At 36.8% G+C, this 23093-nt stretch overlaps 1 protein-coding gene across 2 annotated transcripts in view; it reads right to left on the minus strand.

The window, feature by feature from the left end:
* NR1H4 (nuclear receptor subfamily 1 group H member 4) overlaps positions 1-23093 on the minus strand; it is a 31780-nt gene that overhangs the window by 4465 nt on the left and 4222 nt on the right. Inside the window, exons 2-7 of one of the 2 annotated variants that reach the window (XM_027739211.2) lie at positions 18327-18689; positions 13108-13260; positions 9343-9476; positions 8720-8818; positions 7503-7602; positions 6098-6244 (exon numbers count right to left, since the gene is read on the minus strand). In XM_027739211.2, coding sequence (XP_027595012.1) covers positions 6098-6244; positions 7503-7602; positions 8720-8818; positions 9343-9476; positions 13108-13260; positions 18327-18689 — 996 coding nt within the window. The remainder of the gene's footprint in view (positions 1-6097; positions 6245-7502; positions 7603-8719; positions 8819-9342; positions 9477-13107; positions 13261-18326; positions 18690-23093) is intronic. The other variant, XM_039383992.1, reaches the window with a different exon arrangement.

Below are 23093 nucleotides of genomic sequence, written 5' to 3' on the forward strand. Positions count from 1 at the left end.
CTCTTCCGTCACAAGAGGGGGCTGTTTTCTAATGTGATTGAAATGCTTCAGTTTGGATTTAATAAGCTCCAACAGAAAGAAAAAAAAGCAGAAAACACAGGAAACAGATGTTTGTGGTTCTTACTTTCTTTTTCTTAGCTACTGTAAAATATGTTGTCACTTCAATTCAGATTATCAGAACAAGAATTAAAGGCGACTTGGCACTTGTAATGGGAAACACTAGAGAAGAAATAAATTACGTGACTTTCCCAATGCCATTGTTGCAACTTATACCCCAAAAGTGAGAAAAAAATCAAATATATATAGTTATATTTCTGGCCTCAATAAGAATAGAAAAATTAGTTCTGTTTAACCCTCTTTATCTAGATCAGCCAAGAGCCCTGCACTGTGCTGTGCCAGGCAGGCAGAGCTTCCTGGTCAGTGCTAATAGTCCTCCTTCCTAATGCTTATTTCAAAAAGGTTTCAAAACTTTGTTTCACGCAGCATTACGGCAATAAGAACATGCTCGTCCTTCACAGGTCCTTGGGCATTATTCTGAATTGCACAGATTTCTACCTGACTACCAGCCCCACTCAATCATCTGCAGAAGATATTACAGATCATTTGATTGATTTCTCTATGTTAATGCATGACTGGCTGTAAACCCAAGTGTAGTCAATCAGAAATATGAGCTTTACCGAGTGCAGCCTTGCAGCATCAGATTAGAGCAGATTTAAACCCATGAACATTATTCATTGAGCACCCCTTACTTGGGTAATTTCATCCCCATTTGTAGGTTAAGACACAACGTTGCTTTAGACCCTGCCTTTTTTAGAGTTTCGTTGCTATGTTTTCTCTATAAAGTTAAGATGACTGATGCTTTCATAAGGTTTGCAGTTTCAGGCCATAAATAATTATCTGGTTAATGTAATCCTGGGGTAGGTGGTTTTAGTGTGATATCAAGTCAGTATTGGCAGCTTTTTGAAACAGTATTCTCACTCCTATCTTCTCTGTTTGATAAAATTGAATAATTAATCTTTTGCAAGAAGAAAGCTTGATAGTATGTACTAATTAACAGTAACTAGCGCTGTGTTATTAATATAGATAAAGAGATCTTTTTCTTGATAAACGTGGAGGTGGCAGTGGATATGAAACCAAGGGTATATTAGCAGCTGCTTTATGCAAATAAAATATTTTAATTACTTGCAAACTTACATTTTATCTTGCACAGTATTTTATCTACCAGAACTACTTTCCGTGCTGCTTATGAGCTCTCCCTTCTGAGCTATTCAAATGTATCAGTGGCCCTTGTATGTATCAGGGACCAAATTCACCCCATTGATGCCGAATAGGGGAAAATCTAGCCGGTAGAGAAGACACATTGGAGCAGTGCACATGACCTCTCTTCTGTCTGTCACCATCTTGTAGGGATTAAATGGCTAACTTAAATGAGAAGTTAGCATGTGTCAAGGAGAACTCAGAATCACGATAGCAAAACTCCATCTCCTTTAAAGCAATCCATAGGACTTCTGTGAACTCAGTATTGCAAGCAAAGAAACCTTAGTTAGAAAAAAAAACCAACCAAACCTGCAAGGAGGGTGCAAATGACATTGTCACATACCATCCTTTGGCAGTAGCCTGAGTGCTTGCAATCAGGAGACAAATTTGGTCTGGCACAGAGCAGTAGCATCTGCACTGCCTTGAGCTCATCTTTGTAGGTAGAGTCTAAATAAGTTTTTGGCCTGGAGAAGCATGCTTACATAGAAGAAAAGAGACTGAGTCCCTGAGATCTGTTCTTGTTTTCATGGGTATAAATCTACTCTGCAGATATAATTTAAATACTTTCAGCGACTTTATTTGTAATTCAGGAACATAGCACTGGCTAACTCAACGTGCAGGAAAGGTATGCAAACAGAAAAGCTCTTTCCGATATTCTGCAATTTAAAGTGGTCCTAATTTCTAAATGTTTTAGGCAGTGTGCCAGTTTTGAGTCGAGTCACAGAATGGTGTGTCTTTCCATGAGGATGCATGTGACTGTTTCAAGGGTTAGACACTTTGGACTCATCAGTGAAGATAATTTCATTTTGTTTCTCTGCACAAACCCCAGTACAATGGGGGTTTGAAACACCACCATTACTCAGTACCAATAACCAAATGATAAAAGCCAAAGACAATGGAAGTTATTAGCTCTCCATGGTTCTGATAGCAAATTTTGCCTTTGGTTGCAGGAATCTCTTGTCCAAATTAATGGGAACTTTGTATCCCCCATTCAATGGCAAAAGGTGGCCTCTTGCCAGTGGTTTGGAAGTGTAGCTAATTCTTTTTTTTCCTTGGATCTGACTGTACTTCAGCACCTGTAACCCATCCAGGAAGACAACAGTGTATTTCACAATGTCAGTTGTCCTGCTGCCAACCTAAAATTTGTGTCCAGATTCTTCCATTTCTGTTAATATCAGATAGTATCTTATTTCCCAATACTCAAATTTGTAGAACAGCTCTGTAGAATAAAATGATGAAATAAAAATCCGTGTCTGTTTATGACCACTGAAAGTTGGTATCCTTAGGAAAACGAACTACAAATGCTCACTGAGAAAATAATTCACTATCTCAGCACTGTTTTTTAACAATACTATACTGCTCAATAATGGGGAGAATTTACCTTCAAAATAACAGAAAAATATCTAAGCATTAAATTACTAGAATGTCAGCCTTTCACAAAAAGAGTCAGTCACAATGTGGTGTATGCATAATGAAGCATCTACTAAGATAAATGGCACAAATTCTCAATAATATTAAATAAAATGTCTGTATTTTTCATAAAGTCTTAACATTAGGGTGAGTAGGAGAAGATTTCAGTCACAGGAGCAGCTAATGTAATAATTTCCATAACACCTTATGAAAAGACCATCAGGGCACAGTCTCTGAGATGCAACAGGACTTGAGCAATATGCGCAAGCTAAGAAATAAAAATGCACCTCATCAGCATGAGAATGAAAATGAACGCTGATAATGCTCAAAGGTCATCGCCACCAAATCTCTGACTTCTATATCAGAAAAAAACCAACAAACCATTCCATACAATCAAACTGGGGAAGGCATAAATATTAATACAAGAGAGCAGCTTCAAAGTGGACTTGGTGGCAGGTGACATATCTGGACAGCTACTGACTTTTAGGCAGGATCACCACCACCCTCCCTGATTTTATGGATAGAAGCATCAAGGCTTGACAATAGGACTTACGTGATATTTAGGCATTTGTCTGCACCTAAAAATATGCAGACAGAAGTTCTGACTAACAGCAATATTTTGTGGCTGCTGGCGTGACAGTGTTTAGGATCTCACTAGGAGCCATGAATAATCTTGATACTGTTTTTCCATTTATCACCTATAAACTTAATTTTTAAACTCTCATTCAACCATCACTGAATTTCTTCTGCTGTTCTCTATTTTCTTTGTAAGTTTCAGTTCACTGCATTTAGTCTTTTTTTTTTTTTTTTCCAGTGAGGTGTTTGTAAAAAAAAATGTTTAATCTCTTCTGGCAGTCTTATCTCTTGGACCAGTCTATAACATAATGGCCAGCTGCAACTTTTAGTAGTGTTTGCCCTTACTGGTTAAGGCCGGAAAAGACTGCTTACATTTCTACCCTGATGTCACGTTTGGTACAGGTTACTATTCAACCCAGAGTCCTGATGTTGAGTCTTATGACATGCATATTTAATATTTTTAACATATAATACTTAATGTTTTTGAAAGCCATATGTGTAAACAACGATAACAGAAGAATTTGGATGCTTTTCTTTAATTTTTTTTAAACTTGCAACACCTGAAAATGATGAGGATTTAAGCCACAAAAATAAGCTATTTCAGTAGTAGGTATTTTAAAACTATTTTTAAGTTTTATTTATTTAAATAGGTTTAGTACAGCAATTAAGTTAACAGTGCTACAATGCAAAGATTTACAAGCTGCTTTTGTTGTTTACTGTCACAGCCCCATTAAATGCAGTCAAGGAAAATCTTTTTAAGTAGGCTTGAATTTGCACAGAGTGGAGAAATAAAATATATGGAAAAGGGTACTTTGTTCTCTATTCTGCCTTTTAATAGAAGGAAAGAATGCAGTCAGCAGCAGTAAGCTAGATAATGCATTATCCTTCCGTAATATAGGGAGGGAGAAATTCTAGCAGTATTTCCTCTTATGTCTCCAACTTGAGCCTGGCTTCAGGGAAGATGTTTTAGAAAACCTTTTCCAAGGGCAAAAAGAAACATGCATATATATATACACATTAAAAAAGTTATTGTGTTTCATTTCTTGGGAACTATTCAGCCTAGGTTTTTGGTCTGATCCAGAATCCATTTTTAATTTACTTTGGAGGGTTTTTTACCCCCAGAAAAAAAGAACTGCAGGAAATCTTTCTTTGGAGTAAACAATACCACATTTGACATGGATACTTGTCTTGACATTTTCTCCTACACAAAATGCTATTTTTCAAATCTGCTTCATAACAAGTAAATAATATTAATGCAGAATGCAATGTAATATTGCAGCTAGCAGTGTTGTGAAGTGTTATCATTAAGTCTAATACAAACTTGCAAAAAATAATATTGCATCTTATCTGGATTCAGTAGTTGCAGAGAATTAACAGAATACTTTAAAATTACGACTAAGGAAAAATTATTGGTATGACATAATGGCTTATGTAATGGTCTGGATTAAGTATTTCCTCTGCTTCTGATTTTTTTATGAACAGTGGATACCTTGAACAAGAAGGATGATACTCACTGTATAGTTTAGAGGAGAGAAGTTTTCAGTAATCATGTAGCCATATGGATTAATTTCTCTAAGACCTATTTTTATAAAAAATTTAGGTTATAAACCAATAGAAAAATCTCTTAATGAAGAGATTTGGATACACTCAATACAGTTTCCAGGAAATACATCTGGCCTTCTTGACAAGCTTATCTGCCTGCAGAACCTGGACAAGGAGCTATTCATATCACTCTGGAAGTCATCATTTCCAGTCCATCAAACAGTACCCTCTTACAATCAATCAAAATGAAAGAAATATAAAAAACTACTAAATATTGACGTATAAATAAGTGTGCTAAGGCAAAATAAATACATACCTGCAACAAATGAATTATTATTAAATCTTCTAACTCCTTTTCAGTGTTTCCAGTATATAAGTATTGGCTTAATTTTGCATACATCAGTAGTACTTTCTGATTAAGAGTTTCAGAACTGAGTTCATGTCCATTTTCATGACTAGTATTGAGTTTACATGTTCTTCTGTCTCTTCTCTTTCTGACTCTTAAAACAGAAAGTCAGAAGCCAGAATCTATAAGCTGACTCTCTGATTCAGAATTGTTGGCATATTCTGTATTCTGTGATTTGAATTTTCAATGATAGGTAGCTGAGGCTTAGACAAAGCTTGCTGGTCAATACAGAAAAATGGAAAACATTCAGTATTACATCAGTGGAGCACAAAGAATACATAATAAGACAAAATACTGCTTTGCCTGCTTTAAGGAACAAGCAATATCTAGAACCATTTGGCTTTTCATAATTATTAAGATTTATGTCTAGAACCAGTGGAATTTATCAGAGTCACTGAGCCTTTGATGGACCTTAAGAATCAGAAAACACACTGAGAACATGCCATGTTTATAATTCTTCTATACACCTTTTGCAGTGTCATTTAGTTTTACCAAACTGGCCCTAAGAATAGGTGGTTCCCTTCAGTCATCTCCAGTAACACCCTAAAATCACTTTTTCTTTCCTTCTTACAATGATTGCTTTTGAAAGCACACTTTATGTGAAAAAATTATAATAGTGATATTTCTTCTTCACTGTTCTTTCATGTCTATGATTGGAGACATGCACTGCATTTATTTGATATAGCATTATTCATAATACTTGCAATGTATTTATAAAGAAACCTTAACCTTTTGAGCTTTAGACTCAAGGCTGAGTTAAGTTTGCTCTAGTTAGTATAAAGAACAACATTCAGATAAATCCGTTTCAGTGCTAATAAACAATTTTACTAGCTTTCCAAGGGCCAAATACTGACAGAGAAGTGTAATGCTGTGGTTTGTTTTTTCCTCATTAAACAACACACTCACCACTGTTGCGAATTCTTTCTTCTAAAAGGACAGTATGTCCTGTAGGAAGTTTCCTGCTGAAGATCTCAGCTGAACGGAGGAACATGGCTTCTACTGCTGAGCCCTTCAGCAAAGCAATCTGGTCTTCATGATCAAGAGTTTGGAAGCCTGTGGAGACATTAGAGATAAGTCAGGCAGCAATGGTGAAAGTTCCCACTTCTTTCTGTCCTGAAATTCTTGCACGTGAGGTGCCACTCATTTGCGTAACCTTGATGTTGGTGTCAGTAGGGTTGCCATGTGCTGCATAAATTCTAACCTGGATTCCAGAAAATGACACATATTTGAACTTCACCAAATTGTATGAGGATTACATGTGTTTCAGTGTTCATGGTACTTTTAGAGGAACGTGATAAGCAAAATCTAGTGGTGTAGCATAACCAGTAGAATTTTGTCTAGCCTTATCCTACTCCCTAATATCTTCTTTCATGTTTCCACCAGAGCTCTCTATACGGCTTTCCCACTGCCATGCTGCTTTCAGACCTTTCCATGCTCTGATGGCAAAAATGAGCATTTGAAGCATCTAATTTTAAACATTTCACCTTGCCTTTGGACTAATATACTATTTCACACAGAAGCTTCCTGCTGTGTTTTAAATATTCATTTCTCTTTCAGTTACAAATCTCCTCCCTTCTTCACTTCCTACAAGCCTGTATCCCAGTTAACATTAAAAAATACAGTTACAACTGCAGTACCAGGCTTTAAAGCAAGCCTGTGAGACACAGAGGAAGGACCAGGAAAATCTTGGTTTTGTACAGCTAAGTGTTAAAATGCACCTTCCTTAATTAAAGGGAATCTCTACCACGTCCAGTGTTCAGTACTGAGGTAACATCAACTTGGAAGTTAAAAAATACTAGTGATAAACTCAGATTTTCAGTGTTTGTCAATAACACACAGTGCAAGGACCATAAATATTGGTGCCACCAACTTTTTGTGTGTGACTCACATTTCAGTGGATATTATGACCCAGAGGCATTGCTAGAAAGGCAGTAAAGAGCAGGAAACAGAGTCTGGCAAGTGTTAGCAGTAATTAGATTGCAGCAATAAATGAAAATAATTATATATACATATAATGTATATGTTATATATATGTAATAATTATGTGTCTCTCTAGAGACACAATCCCTTCTCTGAGCATTTTGTTTCTCAATAGGTAAAGAGTGCTACATCTCAAAGTGGCAGAGTTTGAATTATTCAGCATATTATTCTTCTGAGCACAAAGCACCTTTTCTTTAGACAGTGTCTGAACAATGTGGAGGAAGAGGAGGAATTTTCATATGCTCTTCAAAATATGCACAATTGCCAAATGGCAACTGAAAGGCATTTAAACTTTGCAATAGCAAAATTTGCCCCAAAACACTGGATATACCTGGTAGTTTTTTAGTGAATTCCACAAGAACCTGCACATGACTGGTAGCCATTTCTGTTAAAATCAGAAAATTTCCTTCAGCACTGAATTCCTCGTTTAACTGTTAGAAATCAAACAAAAAAAAAATCTGTTAATTTTCACTGACACTTCACATTTAAGAGTATAAAATATAAGAACTATTAGGCGGGACCAGGCAAGGGTTCCACCTAACACTGTAATTCGTCTCCAGTGGTTGTCAAAACCAAGTATTTTGGAAGGCCATGTAAGAAGTAAAAGAATTAGACAATGTGTCTTTTCTCTGGAATATATATTATTTTCAGTGTCTAGCAATGATTTAGGCACTTATTGATCTAGAATTTTTATGGCTATCATCATATTTAAACAAAGGCCTTGCTATAAATGAATTTGTCTATTTTGGCATTTTTTTCTTTTTTTGACCTCTTCAGTCTCCCACAGAATAAGTTCCACAAGTTAGTTAAGGCTCATTCAACCCTTCCCCTGCAAGTGACTTTGTTCTAGTTTTCAAAGCTGTTGACTTAGGAAATTATTTTCTACAGTAGTTGTCATTTTAAGTTTGTTTTGGTTGGGTTTTTTTGGTTGGTTTGTTTGGTTTTTTGTTTGTTTTTTCAAGATTGAACATTACAGTTTTATTTTAAAAATGTATCTCTTTAAAATCCTTTTTTCCTCTTCTCCCTGTTTCCCAGCCTTTTTCCATCCTACCATGAAAGCTGGGAGTTCTTAAAGGAAAATGGAATTTCTAGAGGGTATAGAGGAAAAAGAAAGAAGAGAGGATTAAACAAAAATCAAAACTTGGAAAATCTTGGAATTTGGGTTAAAAAAAAGTTAAATATTTTCAAGTTCCCAGGCTGGTGTCTTCATAGAAAGGAAGCTCAACAGCAAGTCAAACTCAAATCACTGCCTACACTAACAAGGCAAAAAACAAAGCTCCAATCAACACAGGTTAGATTTGAGCATAAACGTGTTATTCTAGAGTTTAAAGTTTTTCTTAACATTTAAGTTTGATAAAGATGTGGTCTAACTGTTGACTGAATGGGAGAGATTCTGCCCCACTTGCAGCACACTTAAACTGTAAGCTTTTACCCAAAGTTCACTCTACTACTTACTACACCTATTTATGCTGACTAAAAATATTTTTTGCCATGTAATCCTCAGCTTCATTATCCCTATCTCAAAAATGAATTCATCAATATACTTACTAGTTTTTTTGACACCTCCTGTGGTATTTGTTGTTTACTGTATGAATCCATGATATAATCAAGAAGGTTCTGCTGTTCTGGGGTAAACTCTACTTTCTCCTATACTGGCAAAAAGAAAAAAAAAAAAGAGCCCATCATGATATACAGTCATAGAAATGATCTAATATCTCTTGCTTTAGGCAAAAGCCATACCTCTATTTTTCACACTTCAGACCAAGCATATAAGAGGTTTGCTTGTCACTGCGGTTTTTGTAGAAGTGTACAGAAGAGAGGTGTATAATGTTTTTAAACTGCATGGGTTTGTGTAGTTAATTATTAGAAATAAGGAAATGTTTAGCAAATAACTAGGTATGTTCAAGCTTTATTATCACACATCACCATATGTGATATATGCCTGACATATGTACCACAGAAAAAAAATACTGTATGGATTTTACAGATGCTTTACAGCATATATAGAGTTTTGACTTCTCTACTCAAGGTACTTCCTTGGCTTGATGGAGGATCGAGTTTTAACTAATAGAGACGGTTCCAGAGAGTTTGCAATACTCTATTTTCACTATACTAGACACATTTAACAAAAACCACCAGTACTGTACAAACTATTACAAGAATTCTCTTACCCTATATATTTTAGTTGTAGATGTTACTTGTTTCACGTCATGGCTGTCATTATCTTCATTGACTGTCTGATCTGGGGGCTGCTTCACATTTTTCCGGAGCCTTTTTGACTTGCACTGTATCTCGGTTAATAGGCCTAGAACACATAATCCAACACAAAGCAATTTGATTTATATATGCCTCAGGCACTGAATAGGTACATAAGCATGCCTGTGAATGCCCTTTACACCAACAAACCCGCTTACCTGTGCAGATCATTTCCTGCATGTGTCATTATCTTTGGTCTAATGAGTCATGCTGTGTACACACTAATGAGTAGTCTAGCCCAGATGGAGCTCATCTGCAGAGCAAAACAGTTGTTTATGGTGATCCAGCATCCACACAATGAGCATGTTACGGGTCCTGCTTTGGACCAGCTCTAATCTATTCTTACAGACAGAAAACCCGTTAGTGATGGGAGTGTGCTGGATTATGCCTTTGGTTTTGTTTTATCCAAAAAAAATCTCTTCCTGTGCTCCAAGACCAGAACCAAAGTGCAATAAAATAGGAGCAATTGGAAGACTGTCATCGAAAGTGTGCTCCTCATCTGCTCCTCATCTGATCCAATACGGTAATCCAGGTGCATCTGTTTTTACACAAAGGGCACTGGATATTTTCAATAATATTTAAGCAATATTATATCTGTTGTGCAGAATCTTCAGACAGAAAGCCTGCTAAGAAGAGTGGATCCAGGGCTTTATCTACTACTGTGTCACTATAGATAAACCAACAGCTAAATACGAAGAGTAAAAAGTAATTCAGGCCGGCAAATGTACCTTTAAAATGTATTTATTTAAAACTTTACCAGTTGGTCTTGTCATTTTGCTATTCATTGTATTAGAGGACCGTATAAAACCCTGGCTTTATTACAGAGTTTCTCTTGCCGTAATGAAAAAAGATTTTTGCACTTGTGGTTTGGAGGGGTTTTTGTTTCTTTGTTGTTTTTTTTTTTTGTTCTAGGCTTCATTTCAGTACCTCAGACCAGGGAACATCCTTGAGTGGATGTCATAAAAATTATCAATTTGCTTGTGCTAACAAAAGAAAGGGACAATAGGTACCCTACACAAGCTGTGGAAGACAGTCAGAAAGCACAAATGAACAAGTAAACAGCTAAGTATTCATCTAAAAATAAACCCATCAGCATGGGACTGACTTTTTCTTTCTTTCTTTCTTTCTTTCTTTCTTTCTTTCTTTCTTTCTTTCTTTCTTTGCTTCTTTCAAGTATTCTTCCCATTCTTCATCTTTGAAAATGCAGAGCAGGAAAATAAGCTCTTTCGGTGAGTATATGATGTGGAGGAAGATACCATGTAAAGAGTGAATTTCGTTGTGAATGTTTTTAATTTCCTGTTTAAGCCCTATATAAAATAAGCTACCTGAACTGCTGAGAGAAGAGGAAATTTACATGATTAAAATAAGACCAGCAAATAATACCTTGAAAGGAAGGAATAGGAACGATGGAGATAATAATTGGTATTGAGCCATGTAATTTGCGGTGCCACACAGCACCATAGATTTCTTTTTCTAAATTATTCAGTGCATCCTTTGGTAGTGTTAATGGGCTTGTGCTTTTTTCCACCAGCTTAGGGTCTGGTCTACTGCCTTCTTAGGGAAAATTGGCTTTACATTTGCCTCAAGCATTAAGACAAATTTTTCTCACGCTTCCTGCTACTGAGTATTACCTTGACATCTTATTCTGGCTCCATTTAAGTCAGTTGAAAAACTCATGTGTGAGACAGGACTTTACTTTTTACCTCAGAGGTATCTAGGTTTCAATGGGTATTAAATTCCAGGAAGAGTTGCAGAACCAGAGTCTCCCCTAGGTAGACATTTCACCCAAATATTTGCAGTTTAGACCAAAATGACAGCAAATTACTGAAACTGATGGGTAGTAATTTTAGTCTGTCTGTACTTTGTGTATAGAGGGCAGGAGTAGGATTGTTGAGTAGCCATGCCATAAATATTTATAATACTCTACCTCCTTGTTCAGAGGGGAAAAAGAACCCACAGAACCTGCAATTACAATCTTACAAAATGTGCAACTGAAACAAAGTTCAAGGTAACCTTTTATTTCCTAGTCATATTTTTTCACATAAATGCTCTATACTACTAGAAGTTACATGTTATACTGTCCTGTATTGCCTTGAACTAAAAGCAATTATACAGCACACTCCTACTTAAAAGCCATTAAATAGTGCCTTGCCAAACATCCTCATTGCAGTGCATTAGAGCACGCTTATGGTTAAGTCATGAGCAACACGAGATACCCCACGTTTCCATTGCAGAGAGAGAGTCAGATGGCAGTGGCACTCACTGGCTTTTATTTCACATATGCCAGTTTGTGAAAATGATAGACCAGTATAAAAGTTTCATGTGGTCCCAGTCAGTATTATTTACACTGACCTGGTTTTTTTCAGCAATGGGTTGTTTCTTTTGTCACGCTGAGTGAATCAAGCTATTTCAAACCCTCAAAATTTTGGAACAATGGATCAGAGATTAGGTCCACAGGGGAGTTATTTTCCTCTGACACTGCAGGACACATTGAGTTCTGTCATCACAGTGTTGTGTGCTCACATATTTATGTATTGCTCAAGAATATGTCATATCTCAGGATCTTTGCAGCCTGTTCAATTTGCAGAATGAAAGATTAATTACATTATGCTGGCAACGCCTTCCAAATATTGATGAAGCTTATTGTTTCTCACACAACCAACAGTTAATATAGCATCTTCTGATCAGATTAGAGGATAAAAATATATTAAAAATTCCAAGTAGATTAATTTCCTGTATGAACCTAAACTGGTTTCACACATATGTATATGCTAAAGTGATTGGAACCATCAAGAAAAATAAAATGTAGTCCTATTCATGGAAGGCAGAATAGCAGATGTATACAGATTGTTTTCAGGAGCAAGCTTGGAAAAATAGTGCAGTAACTCAAAAAGGAGCTTTAAACATGTTCGAAGTTGCACTCAAATATCCCTGTCATTCTCTGTTATCCAGTTTGAAGCTCAATAAAGTTTATAAACTGGTTCATCTGAATAGAATATTTACTTTAATATGAAACATTATTAAAATCCATCAAGTTCATTTCTGGAGACAGTTCTACCTATGTGCCTATATGCAAGGCAGGAAAATCTATAGTGCCATAAGAAAAGCTAATGAGACTATAAAAAAGGGCTAGCCCTTAGCAGCCTTTTCCTGATTGCTGGGTGAGGTCTGGGAACATACACTTGGCAAGTCCACAGAAACTTCCTGCTAGCAACATTTTTACTCTTTTCTTGAAAATGGCATTGTTTGTGTGCCAAAATTTGGACTTGGCTAGCAAGAATTTGACAGGGAGAGCCCCAGAAAGAGCAGGAAATAAAAGCGCCAGGACTTTCCTGCTCTGGTTTCCCCAACACTGCAAACTCCTCACTCCTGGGAGACTTGCTTAACCTGACTGCTCTTCCCTCCCACTCAAGCAGAGTTGTAGCTGTCATCTAGTGCAGGATAGCCCTTCCTTCACCATTTGCTCAGCTCCTACACCCTTGCATCCCTGACTGCTAACAAAATCTCATTGCTTCTATGTGCATTTGTCTTTTTCAACGGGATTTGATGCAGAGGCATGGCATCATCTTTAATACACCTCCCACCTGCCAAATGACATATTTTATACCTTAATTATTAAAAACAGACTAATTAAGCAAATACAGTATTTGATGCACACTCTGACTATATGATGCAAATACCTGTATACATACATTCAGCCAACATGCCCATTTGCTTGCATTTCCTTAGACGGCACTCCTGGCATTTTCTTCTCATGTACATGTCCATCTCGCAGTTGCCTCCATTTTTACACTTGTATACTGCATTTTTTGTGATACTTCTTCTGAAGAATCCTGCGCAACACAGCAGTGACATAGATGAAAGAAAACGCTCAAAGAAGCAAAGTCATCAAATTGAAGAGCACCTCCATCTGCACTGGATTTTCTGAATGACACATGTTCTGCCACAAGTTTCTTTCAGTGTCTGAATGACTGCCCTCTTGATATTTGTATTGACAACAATATCAAAGTCATATAATTTAATAAATTAACACAATAAATCATGGCACCAAACATTAGACATTAACCCCAACTAAGGTCCTAGAATTGTGGATGTTGTGAAAATCCAGACCTAAATCTGAAACCTGCCGGTAGCAGGTTGAGCACCAGGACTAGAGCCGGAGGGTGACACCATACAAATAGCTGGTGAAAAAAAATATGAGTCTATTACGTCTCTCAAGGTATAGGATATGCAGAAAGAGTTGAGTACCTAATCACCCTTCCCACAGTTCCTGGGAGCAACAGGAGCTCCACGTACTGGTCTGCTCACCCCCCCTCAAGTTTAATGAGGAATCTGCATTGTATTGCCTATTGTACATGTACTCCTCCCCTGTTTACAAGATGTTCCAGCCTTATTCACTAAATATTGTCCACTTGATGAGTTAAGCTGTCACCTAATTCCACCTGCACAGGTAGTCTTTGTTTCCTGAATTTTTAGCATGACTCACTGTACCATCACAATCTTTTTATGTTGTTCTTCATTTAGCAGAGACTATTTAGCATCAGATACAGAGAGAATCAGTTTTCCTTTCCATATGAGGGCAGGTTTTTGAAATAAACTCATGGGAGCTTCTACTGGCACATCACTGATTTATACTGTGCTTCAAACTAGAGCCCTGTGTAAATTTACATTAACCAGAGCTATCCAAAATCTTTTGCTTTCTTATCACCACTGGCTGGTACAATAAACTCATCATTGTCCAAGCTGGCACTTTGATGCACTAAAAAAGGCACTTGATAAGACCCAAACTCCCATATTCAAATCATAGAGAAAATTCGGATGTGAATCTGAAGGATTTGTCTGTGTATTTGCAGAATGCATACAGCAAAGTTACCATCCCACTGAATCTAAGCAAGATAACAGATGACATGATGATTTTGCCATTGTCAGATGACAATTTCCCAAATTTGATCCATGTTCTTATAATTGCATAATCTCTTCCAAGCACCAATGTGTAGCAACCAGTAAAACAATTCCACTACCTGGTAAAAAAAAATCTGGCATTTCTCTGAAGCTGCAATAATTCCTGCTTGAAATCTTTTCCATGCTGTCCATTTTATTGGCTGCTTTTCAAATAAATGCAGTTGACTGGCATCAGTCTCTTTTGAAATGCAAATTACTTAGAATCTCCAGCAGCCCCAGGCATTATTTTTTCTTCATCATTCACATGGTTTTAATACATTACCGTTTACTGGTCAGGGAACGGAGAAAAAGGCCTGGATTTAAACTGTAGGTTCTTACTGTCAGTTAAAGGCAACTGCATCTGCTTTATATCATTTATAAATTCTGTTAACTTTAAATCCTGTAATTTATGACAAATTAATTAGTAGTAAATGCTGAAAAGCTCTGCACAAATATTTATGACATTCTAAGACTGATTGATGACTTTATCACTCAACCTATCCACAAGGTGTGCATTTGCTTCTTCATGGGGGAACAAAGAAAAAGAGCTTTAGTAAATGAATTTTTTTAAGATATGCAAGAATGTGAAAGAAGAATGCAAAATTATGGATACAAAAGCTAGGAACCAAAAAGATTCAAGCAGTCAAATATTTTCTCTTGAAAACAAAGGTTTTGAAAAAGTGAAATAATGTGAAATGAAAAGTAAAATAATTTTGTTGGCAAAAAGTAATCTTAACTCTACTCTTGCTTCAGTTTTATCGTGAAGTGACTCTTAAATCATCTTGTTGAACAGACTTCTTCATAATTAATTTTGAAATTAAATTTTGGTATGAATGATAATTATATATCTATTATTCACTATTAATTCAAAATGAACTTAAACTGTCTGAAATACTTTATGTATGACTATCTATAACAGGAGGAGTTTTACTAAAATTTAAAAGTAAGTCAGAAATGGCAAATGTTAAACTAACAAAGGGTGAGTAACCCCAAAAGCTGAAGGTTTTTCTGGCACAGTCTAACTTTTATCTGATCTTGCCAAATTACAAAAAGCTTATGTTGGCTGGAAATGTTGAATTCACTTTGTTCTCTCAGATAGTCATGAATATGATTAATTATGGTAGAGCGGCTCCAGTGTTACTGATGCTGATTTTTTCTTATGGAAATCATGAAAGTTGAAAGAGGACAGCTGTAAAAAGTGTAGATGAAAGCTTTGGAAATATCTCTGTTTGCCATCCTGATTGGTTTTAAATTTAAAAGTTTTTGAAGTTCACAATTGCTAACAAAGCACCTGCTCTGCTCTGACAGACTATCAAGACTTCTTTCGGCATTCCTTCCCTCTGCCCACAATGGTGGGTGTTAGTGAGGAGAAGATTAAAGCAGGGACCCTTCTTTGCAAGAAAAATTCTCAGTCTGTTGTGAGAGACATCGAGCAGCACAGGAGTGGTTTGAATACTGCAAAAACTCATAATGCAAATCTGCAATGACTCACAGGGTTATAGCATAGTTTGGGTTGGAAGGAACCTTAAAGATGGGGACCTTTTCTTTCAGCAGAACCGATTCTGTGGCTTTATTAAACAAGCACAACATTATGTCAAATTTGTTCTGTAACATCTGGAAATGGCCCTTAAAATCCAATATCGCTATGCAGGCTGAGGCTATACCAGAATGTCTTTGATACCTGTCTGTATAGGTTGTCTCAGAGATGGCCTTTACAGTAGCAGGTTTAAATATAGTGCATTGTTCCTTCTACTGTAAATGTTATATAAAATATTAATTAAATAGTTCATACATATTTGTCAATGGATGGTAATGTATTAAAAAGTATATAGCAGTGTATGCTCCTGCCAATATCTTCAGATGAATATTTTCATGAGAGACAACAAATAAGATCTTAATATTGTTCCTTCTGCCCAAGAAAGAAAACCAAAAAGAATGGAAGGTGTTGCTGAATGCATTACCCAGGAAAGAAATTTTTTTTTTTTTAAACTTAGCATATTCATCACAGAGGGTTGAATCCCATAAAAATATGTGCAAAACCTCTCCCTTTGAATAAGAGCATCCACAGCATCAATGGAGCAGAAAGGGATCAGCATGTTATTTTGGACATTCATGGAGCATGAATTAAGTCTTGTTGCCAAAAAGAAGGGCTAATCTCATACTTGGGAGTGAGACACCGACATAGGAGATAGTTCTTCTACTGCACTGATAAGAGCACAACTGAAGTACCGAGCCTAATTTTGGTCTCCATGCTCTGAAGGTAATGTATATCCATGTGAAAAATTCCACAGATATACAGGAATGATCAGAGGTCTAGAAAACATAGTATCTGCTTCATTTTGTCAAACAGAATTACCGTCCTCAGCATATCATTTTACTGAATCAGCTGGTACTTTAATAACTCCTAAAGTTTATTGTAGAAACAGAATGCATTATCTTTAAATAACTCAACTTTTACTGTGTTTGATCATGGGTACTATTCTTTGTAATTGATGTTGCTGTCATGAAACAGAACAAAAACATAAAATAGATTACCCCAATAAAGCAGTAAAATTATGGTTACATGGAGTGATTCAAACTGAATCAGTAGGGAGGTGGATGCATATCTCCTTTCAGTATGGGTTTTAGTCTGGATAGTTGCCTGGTGGTTTTTAATCTCTCTCCTAGAAACATTCTTTAGAAATTTCAAAGTCTGCAATTTTAAGTCTGACAAGTTGCTAAGACATTTAATAATGAAGTTAATAAACAGTAGGAATAGCTTACTATCAGAATAAATGTATCACTACTTGGAATCTTCACATCAAAACTGAGTTTAATCTGATTTGTAATGACAGCATTCATATGAGTTAATTCATAGTTTTTGACTTGGAGACTATTCACACAGACAGCAGAAAGGAACTAATCTCTTATTTATTGGAATTTCTGAGATAAACTGTGTGACTCTTGACTGTATTCATGTTTAGAGTGGTTGACTAGTGTGGTCTGTTGTTTCCTCACAAATGATTTTGTGATAGATAAAGCAAAAGGCCAAAATTAGTTCAAAGTCCACTGTTTGTGACAGTGAATTCCGCATAAAGATGTTTTAGTGCTTCAGTAGTTTCCATGCTTTAGCCTTTATCTGTAGAACAAAAATGATTATGAAATATTTATTCACAGAACAGAATGCAAAACTGGGGCACTATTTTTCTGTACATCAGCCTTATCACAGAATAACCATCTTCAGGTTTAATAGTTGGAATAACCTTTTTTTCCTCTCTGCTAAAATATCTGGCAATCATGTTTCCAATAATGGCAATGATTTTCTATATCCCATTTATCCTGATACCAACATGTGAATACTGTTCTTCTAAGAAGCAAGATATTTGTCCTACAAATACCACCTGCTTCCTGAAGAAGCTTTCTCCCTGGAGACAGCAGCTATCCCTAGAAGAAAGTCTAGAACTAGAAATCCTCTTATTTAACAAGCCTGAAGACACCGATCATATCCTTTGAGAGGTGGGGGCTGCAGTAGGGGCTGACAGCTTTCACTTCCTTTCAATGCACACTACAGGAGGCACCTGGGCTGGTTTTACAGCTATTTTCTAGGGCAGCCTGCCACTGAACTCCCAGCAGCCTCCATGGGTGTGGTTCCTTCCACAGGCAGAGAATGACATAAGCAGCCTCTGTGAACAGCAGAGCCAGGCTGCTAGGCTCCACATAAAAGTTGTTTTTCAGTTTACCAAGAGCTATTGGTGCTCAAGAGCCATAGGCTGGCATACTGTGATGCATAATCACAAGACAGTGGTGGAAGACACTGCCAATCTGTCTTGGGGAAAATACAGAATAGGGTACAAAATATCAAAATGTAGATCTCTAAAATGCTTAACAACTTGGATAAAATTAACAAGAAAGTAAAAAAATACTCATAAACCACTGTGCTTATTAGCTGAATTGCATTCTGTAATTGATTTCATCCTACCTTTGCATCCTTCACAAGTAAGGGCGTTGTAGTGGTACCCAGAGGCTTTGTCACCGCAGACCACACAGAGCTCTTCTCCTTTCACTCTTCCTGTAGAGTGACCCAGTCTAGGTTTTTTGGCTGCAGGAATATCCATTATGTCTGTCTCCCTGGTGAAAAAGGTCTCTGAGGGTAATCTCCTGAGTTCGTACATCCCAGGGGAATACCATTCCTCATGCTGCGGAGGGTAGAAGCCTAGGTTGGGGTAATAAGGCGGTGACGAAATCTGAGGCTGAACTTGGGGAAATGGCACACTGTTGTACTGTGCATAAGGTGACACATCTGCTTCTTGTACTGGAGAACTCATTGGTTCTGAAAGGACACCTGGAAAATAATAATGCAAAACCAATCTCTATTACTGCTGTGAAACTGTAGTTTTTAGAGAAGTTTCCACTTCCAGACATCTATCTCAAAAACCAGGCACAAACATAAAGACTGCATTATCTGAGCTCAGATTTGCTACACAAGTACACTGCAAGAAGTTTTAAAAATAACTTAGTCATCCTCAACCACTCCTCTGTCATGGGTGAAAATGTCCAGCACTGGCATTTATATAAAAAAAATCTTGAAAGATATTGTGCAGATAATCATATAATTATTCAATTTACAAGAAAGATCAATCTACACCTCATGAAAGCTAGCAACCCATATTAGGTCTTATAGCAGAATAGAAGAAATCCAAACAAATGCCAAAAATCCTATGGCATTGGTGAAAGCTAGATCAAGACTCAAACATCATATTAATCCTTATTTAATTCAGAATGAATACATTATGACAGAGAAAAGCAGCACTAGGGAAAAATTACAGGGGTGAGGCTCAATTAGAAGGCTAAGAACATGAAATAAACCTTCAAGAGGGCCTGAAAGATGGAAGTGAGGTTACCATGAAGGAATAGGGAAAATATTCCTAATATAAGTGGTGAAATGCAACTTTCTCACCATCCAGCTTCCAGTGGCCAGCCAGCCACTACAGCCTGGTCCCCAGCCCCTACGAGCCTGTGCCATTCAGTGCAGTTGTGCAGTTCTCATAGGAAGCACCTCTGTAAGCCAGCATTAATCACCTCTGAGCCAACAACAGACCTGGTAGTGGTATAAGGAGTGGCAACCTTTCCTGTAAGGATCAACACAATATCTGGAGACTACCTTAACTTTGCTCGTTAAATTTCATGTTTAAAATTGCAAACAACTCAAGTCTGCTTTTTTTTTCCTGTACTACAGGTACAACAACATCTAGTAGTCCCTGGATGGCGTAGTTAAAATCAAGCCCATGTCAAACATCTGAAAAGTGGAATTTGAAAGTTATTTGCAAACTACTTCATATTTTCTGTTGGAGAGAGCCACATCTTGCTGTTTCATGAAAACTCTGACTCCATGCCTTTAATAGTTCCAAGAAGAGAGTCTGAGAAAAATAGTGCATATTTCCAGGAAGATGACCAGTCCACTTTTATTTGAGTCAACAGCAGTATTTACAAGGAAATCTTAGATTAATATTCATTGGTGACCATCACTTAACAGTGCTTCAGAAGAATTCCAAAAACATTTTTACTGACATAAAATTGGTCCTGGGTAAGTATCCTTCACTTCTGAGGAATCAGAAACAACGAGAAAATGCTAACAGTTAGGAAGAGGGAACGTCTGCAACGACAAAAATAAATAAAATCTATAGCAGGGAATCCTTCCCTCTCCTTTGTCTCACTTCAGTTAGTGCCAGAAACTAACCTTTTAATTTCAGCTACTTTTTCACTTTCAAGGTCTCACATTTTTGATCTGCAGCCTTCTGCCCTTCCTGCTTTCACATGCTGCAAAAGCCATGCAAGTGTTTTGGATTTGTCGGGTTGCTGTCCTGCCCACAACACATCTTTGCCAATAGCAAATGTTGAGATTCCAGTTCCAGAATAAGCAGCAAGATGTATGTCAGGAAAAATGTGACAAAAACCTGAATGAGAATAATGGTCCCATATATTACTAACAATTAGTTTAACTACAGTTGCATCTGGTTGCTCCAGAAGAGGCCAGGGCCCCAAGTACTATACTGGCAGGAGCAGAGTAACAGAAGGCACTCCCCAAACCCAAGTTTATACCATTTAAACAAACAATATACACATACAGAGGGCATCTGGGACTCTATGAAAGAGCCTGGAAGGGAAGTTACACCTTCATGTATCAAATGCAAACTGTCACTGATACCTGCCAGCCACAGTGGTGACAAAAAAAGAGTAGGACAACAATGTTTTGATGTCTGGTATAGGTTTAAGGAGTGGGTGGTAGGTTTTTAACTATATTTACTTTTTGTTGAGACTGCTGCTTATTAAGACTGGTCAAGGTACTTCAGGTACAAAAACTGGCGTTAATTGTGGGGTGCACAATCATTCAGTGTCTGTTTGGAAAGGAATCTGTTCACCATGGAAACCTAAGCTGTTATTAGCTTTTTAGGAAATTGCTTAGTTGATTGAGTTCACTGAAGGGAAGTGGGACAATCCCAAAATGAAATGAAAGAAATTTTTCACTTTTAATTTTATGCCATCCACAGGAAACTCCACAGAAGCTGTATACCAGCATCCTGAAAGAGCTGGAAGAGCTCTTGCTCTGAAAGAGCAAGAAGATAAGTCAATATTCCTTCCACATCAAAAATCTTAGGGCTGGTTAAAAAACTCAGGACTGCTAAAGAACTGTAGCACATCCTAAGACAAGATTGGGTGTTTATTTAAACCACTGTAGAACTGTTTGTGTTACACATGTATTTAGAAAAATCTTCACCATCATTAATTCTACTCTGCTTCTGAAGGAAAAAAAAATACAAGTCTTAATGCATGAGGTTAAATATGGGCAAATAAAACCCAAAAAGCCTATATCACCTTCTTCCTTCTGTATCAGACGCATAGTTAAAGAATTTAGCTGAACTGAGTCCATGCCCAGAGCAAAGGAAGGGAAAAGGAAGAACAAAACAGGGTTGAGAGAGACTGCGAGAACATGGTCTTGTTTTACGTAAAAGAGACTTAACAGCTGAAACTCTGCAAAGTGGTCAGCATCCAGTATGATTTTTGAAGATAATGAGGTTGCAATTATGTAGGTTCCCCCACTTTAGCTAAAAGTTTTGAGGGGCTTTTGTTTGATTTGTTTTAAGTAGGCTTGAACATGATATACCTGTAGACCTGTACATCAGAATCTAGACCAAATAATTTCTTATCACAAAAGAAAAGTAATCTTATCTTGCCAAGGGGAAGGTACATAAGCTTTTCTCCAGAGACATATTCGTAGAAGTCTGTGATGGACTTGTCTCGTGCGACTAAAGCATAAGCAGTCCAGTAAAATCATTGGAGTCACAGTAGTTTAAGCAGTGAAACTGAAATCAGAAATGAGTGCACTGGACTACACCGACATTTTATGTTTGTGTGATCTCAGCTATTTTGAAACATTTATCTGTTTTTCTTTTTGGAAGCATACCTTTTACATTTTTAAGGAAAGACTGCTTACACACACACAAATGTGATGTTACTTACAGCTGCAGATCTTTTAGATTATGTTTTGCAAATAGATGTTTTTCAATGAAAACATTTCACAGAAATATGGAAAGCTTACTAAAAACCTTCCCATGGATATGATAATTGTCTTACAAATATTTTTCCACTGTCAAATGAAACTCATTGAAGAGTTTTGCTTTTGTTACTTTCAAGTTTACACAGAATATTTTACATAAAACTTAAAAAAATATTTGACTTCTGGAAACTAAAGGTAATTTTCCTTATAGGAACTAAAGAAAGTGTTTTCAATTTGTAGAATTATACTGAGGTTATGTATAGACTAAAGGTGGTTTTATGCAGACTATTACAGAAATTACAATGAGATCGTTAATGTAAAAGTTATTGTTCCACTAATATAAAGCTAATTGAAGAGAATAAAATTCTGGGCAGGTTCAAAATATGAACATCTGGCTCTCCTTTGATATTCATGAAGGAACATAAAGAAAAAACAGTATTCAGGATTAAGTAATTCGAAAACCATGGCATAGCCATTAACAAAATCGCAATTTAATTCCAAACAAATTATTTGCGCATCTTTTAAAAATCTTTTGGCTTAAAAAAAACCTTCTACATCCTACAATTTCAAAGAAGAGTGCAAGAATAGTGGCAAAAACATCCAAGCAAGAACACAGCAATATCCTACCTCAGGCTGGGTTCAATCTGACCATTTCTTGAAGTAAAATACTCTCCTTAAGGTGCCCAGTCTTCCTTTCCCTCTCTTTTTCTTTTTTCTTCCTCCTAAAGACTATCTATAAATAAAACTTTTTAATTCTGCTCTGTCTGTATTTTGTTGCCTTCTTTACTGTGAGAACTTTCTTTAAGATTAGAAAGGAGTGACACAGACCAGAGGTTATATAGTTTACTGATTAACTTCATTACAGAGAAACTTGTTTGTAAATGTCTGAAACAATATCCGTTCCCAGCGTGGATTTACCTGGATAAAATTTGGTTATCATTCGATGGGATTCCTTCAAGCAGCCTAGCCTCGTAATTTTGTACCTATTGTGCTTTAGTTACAACAAAATTTTTATCGATAAATATTTTGTAAGGTCAGATTAACCACTTCCATAGCACAGGAAGCATGTTTTAGCTGAATGGATTAACAGATAAGTACAGAAATTTTAAATTCTCAAAAAGAGGCCAAAGTGCTTTGGCCGTACTGGACACGTCTGTATAAGAAGATAGAATGGTTTGGGTTGGAAGGGAC

This window comes from Pipra filicauda, unplaced genomic scaffold (assembly GCF_003945595.2).
Source record: "Pipra filicauda isolate LSUMZ 115617 unplaced genomic scaffold, ASM394559v2 scaffold334_size1588553_pilon, whole genome shotgun sequence".
Classification (NCBI taxonomy): Eukaryota; Metazoa; Chordata; class Aves; order Passeriformes; family Pipridae; genus Pipra; species Pipra filicauda.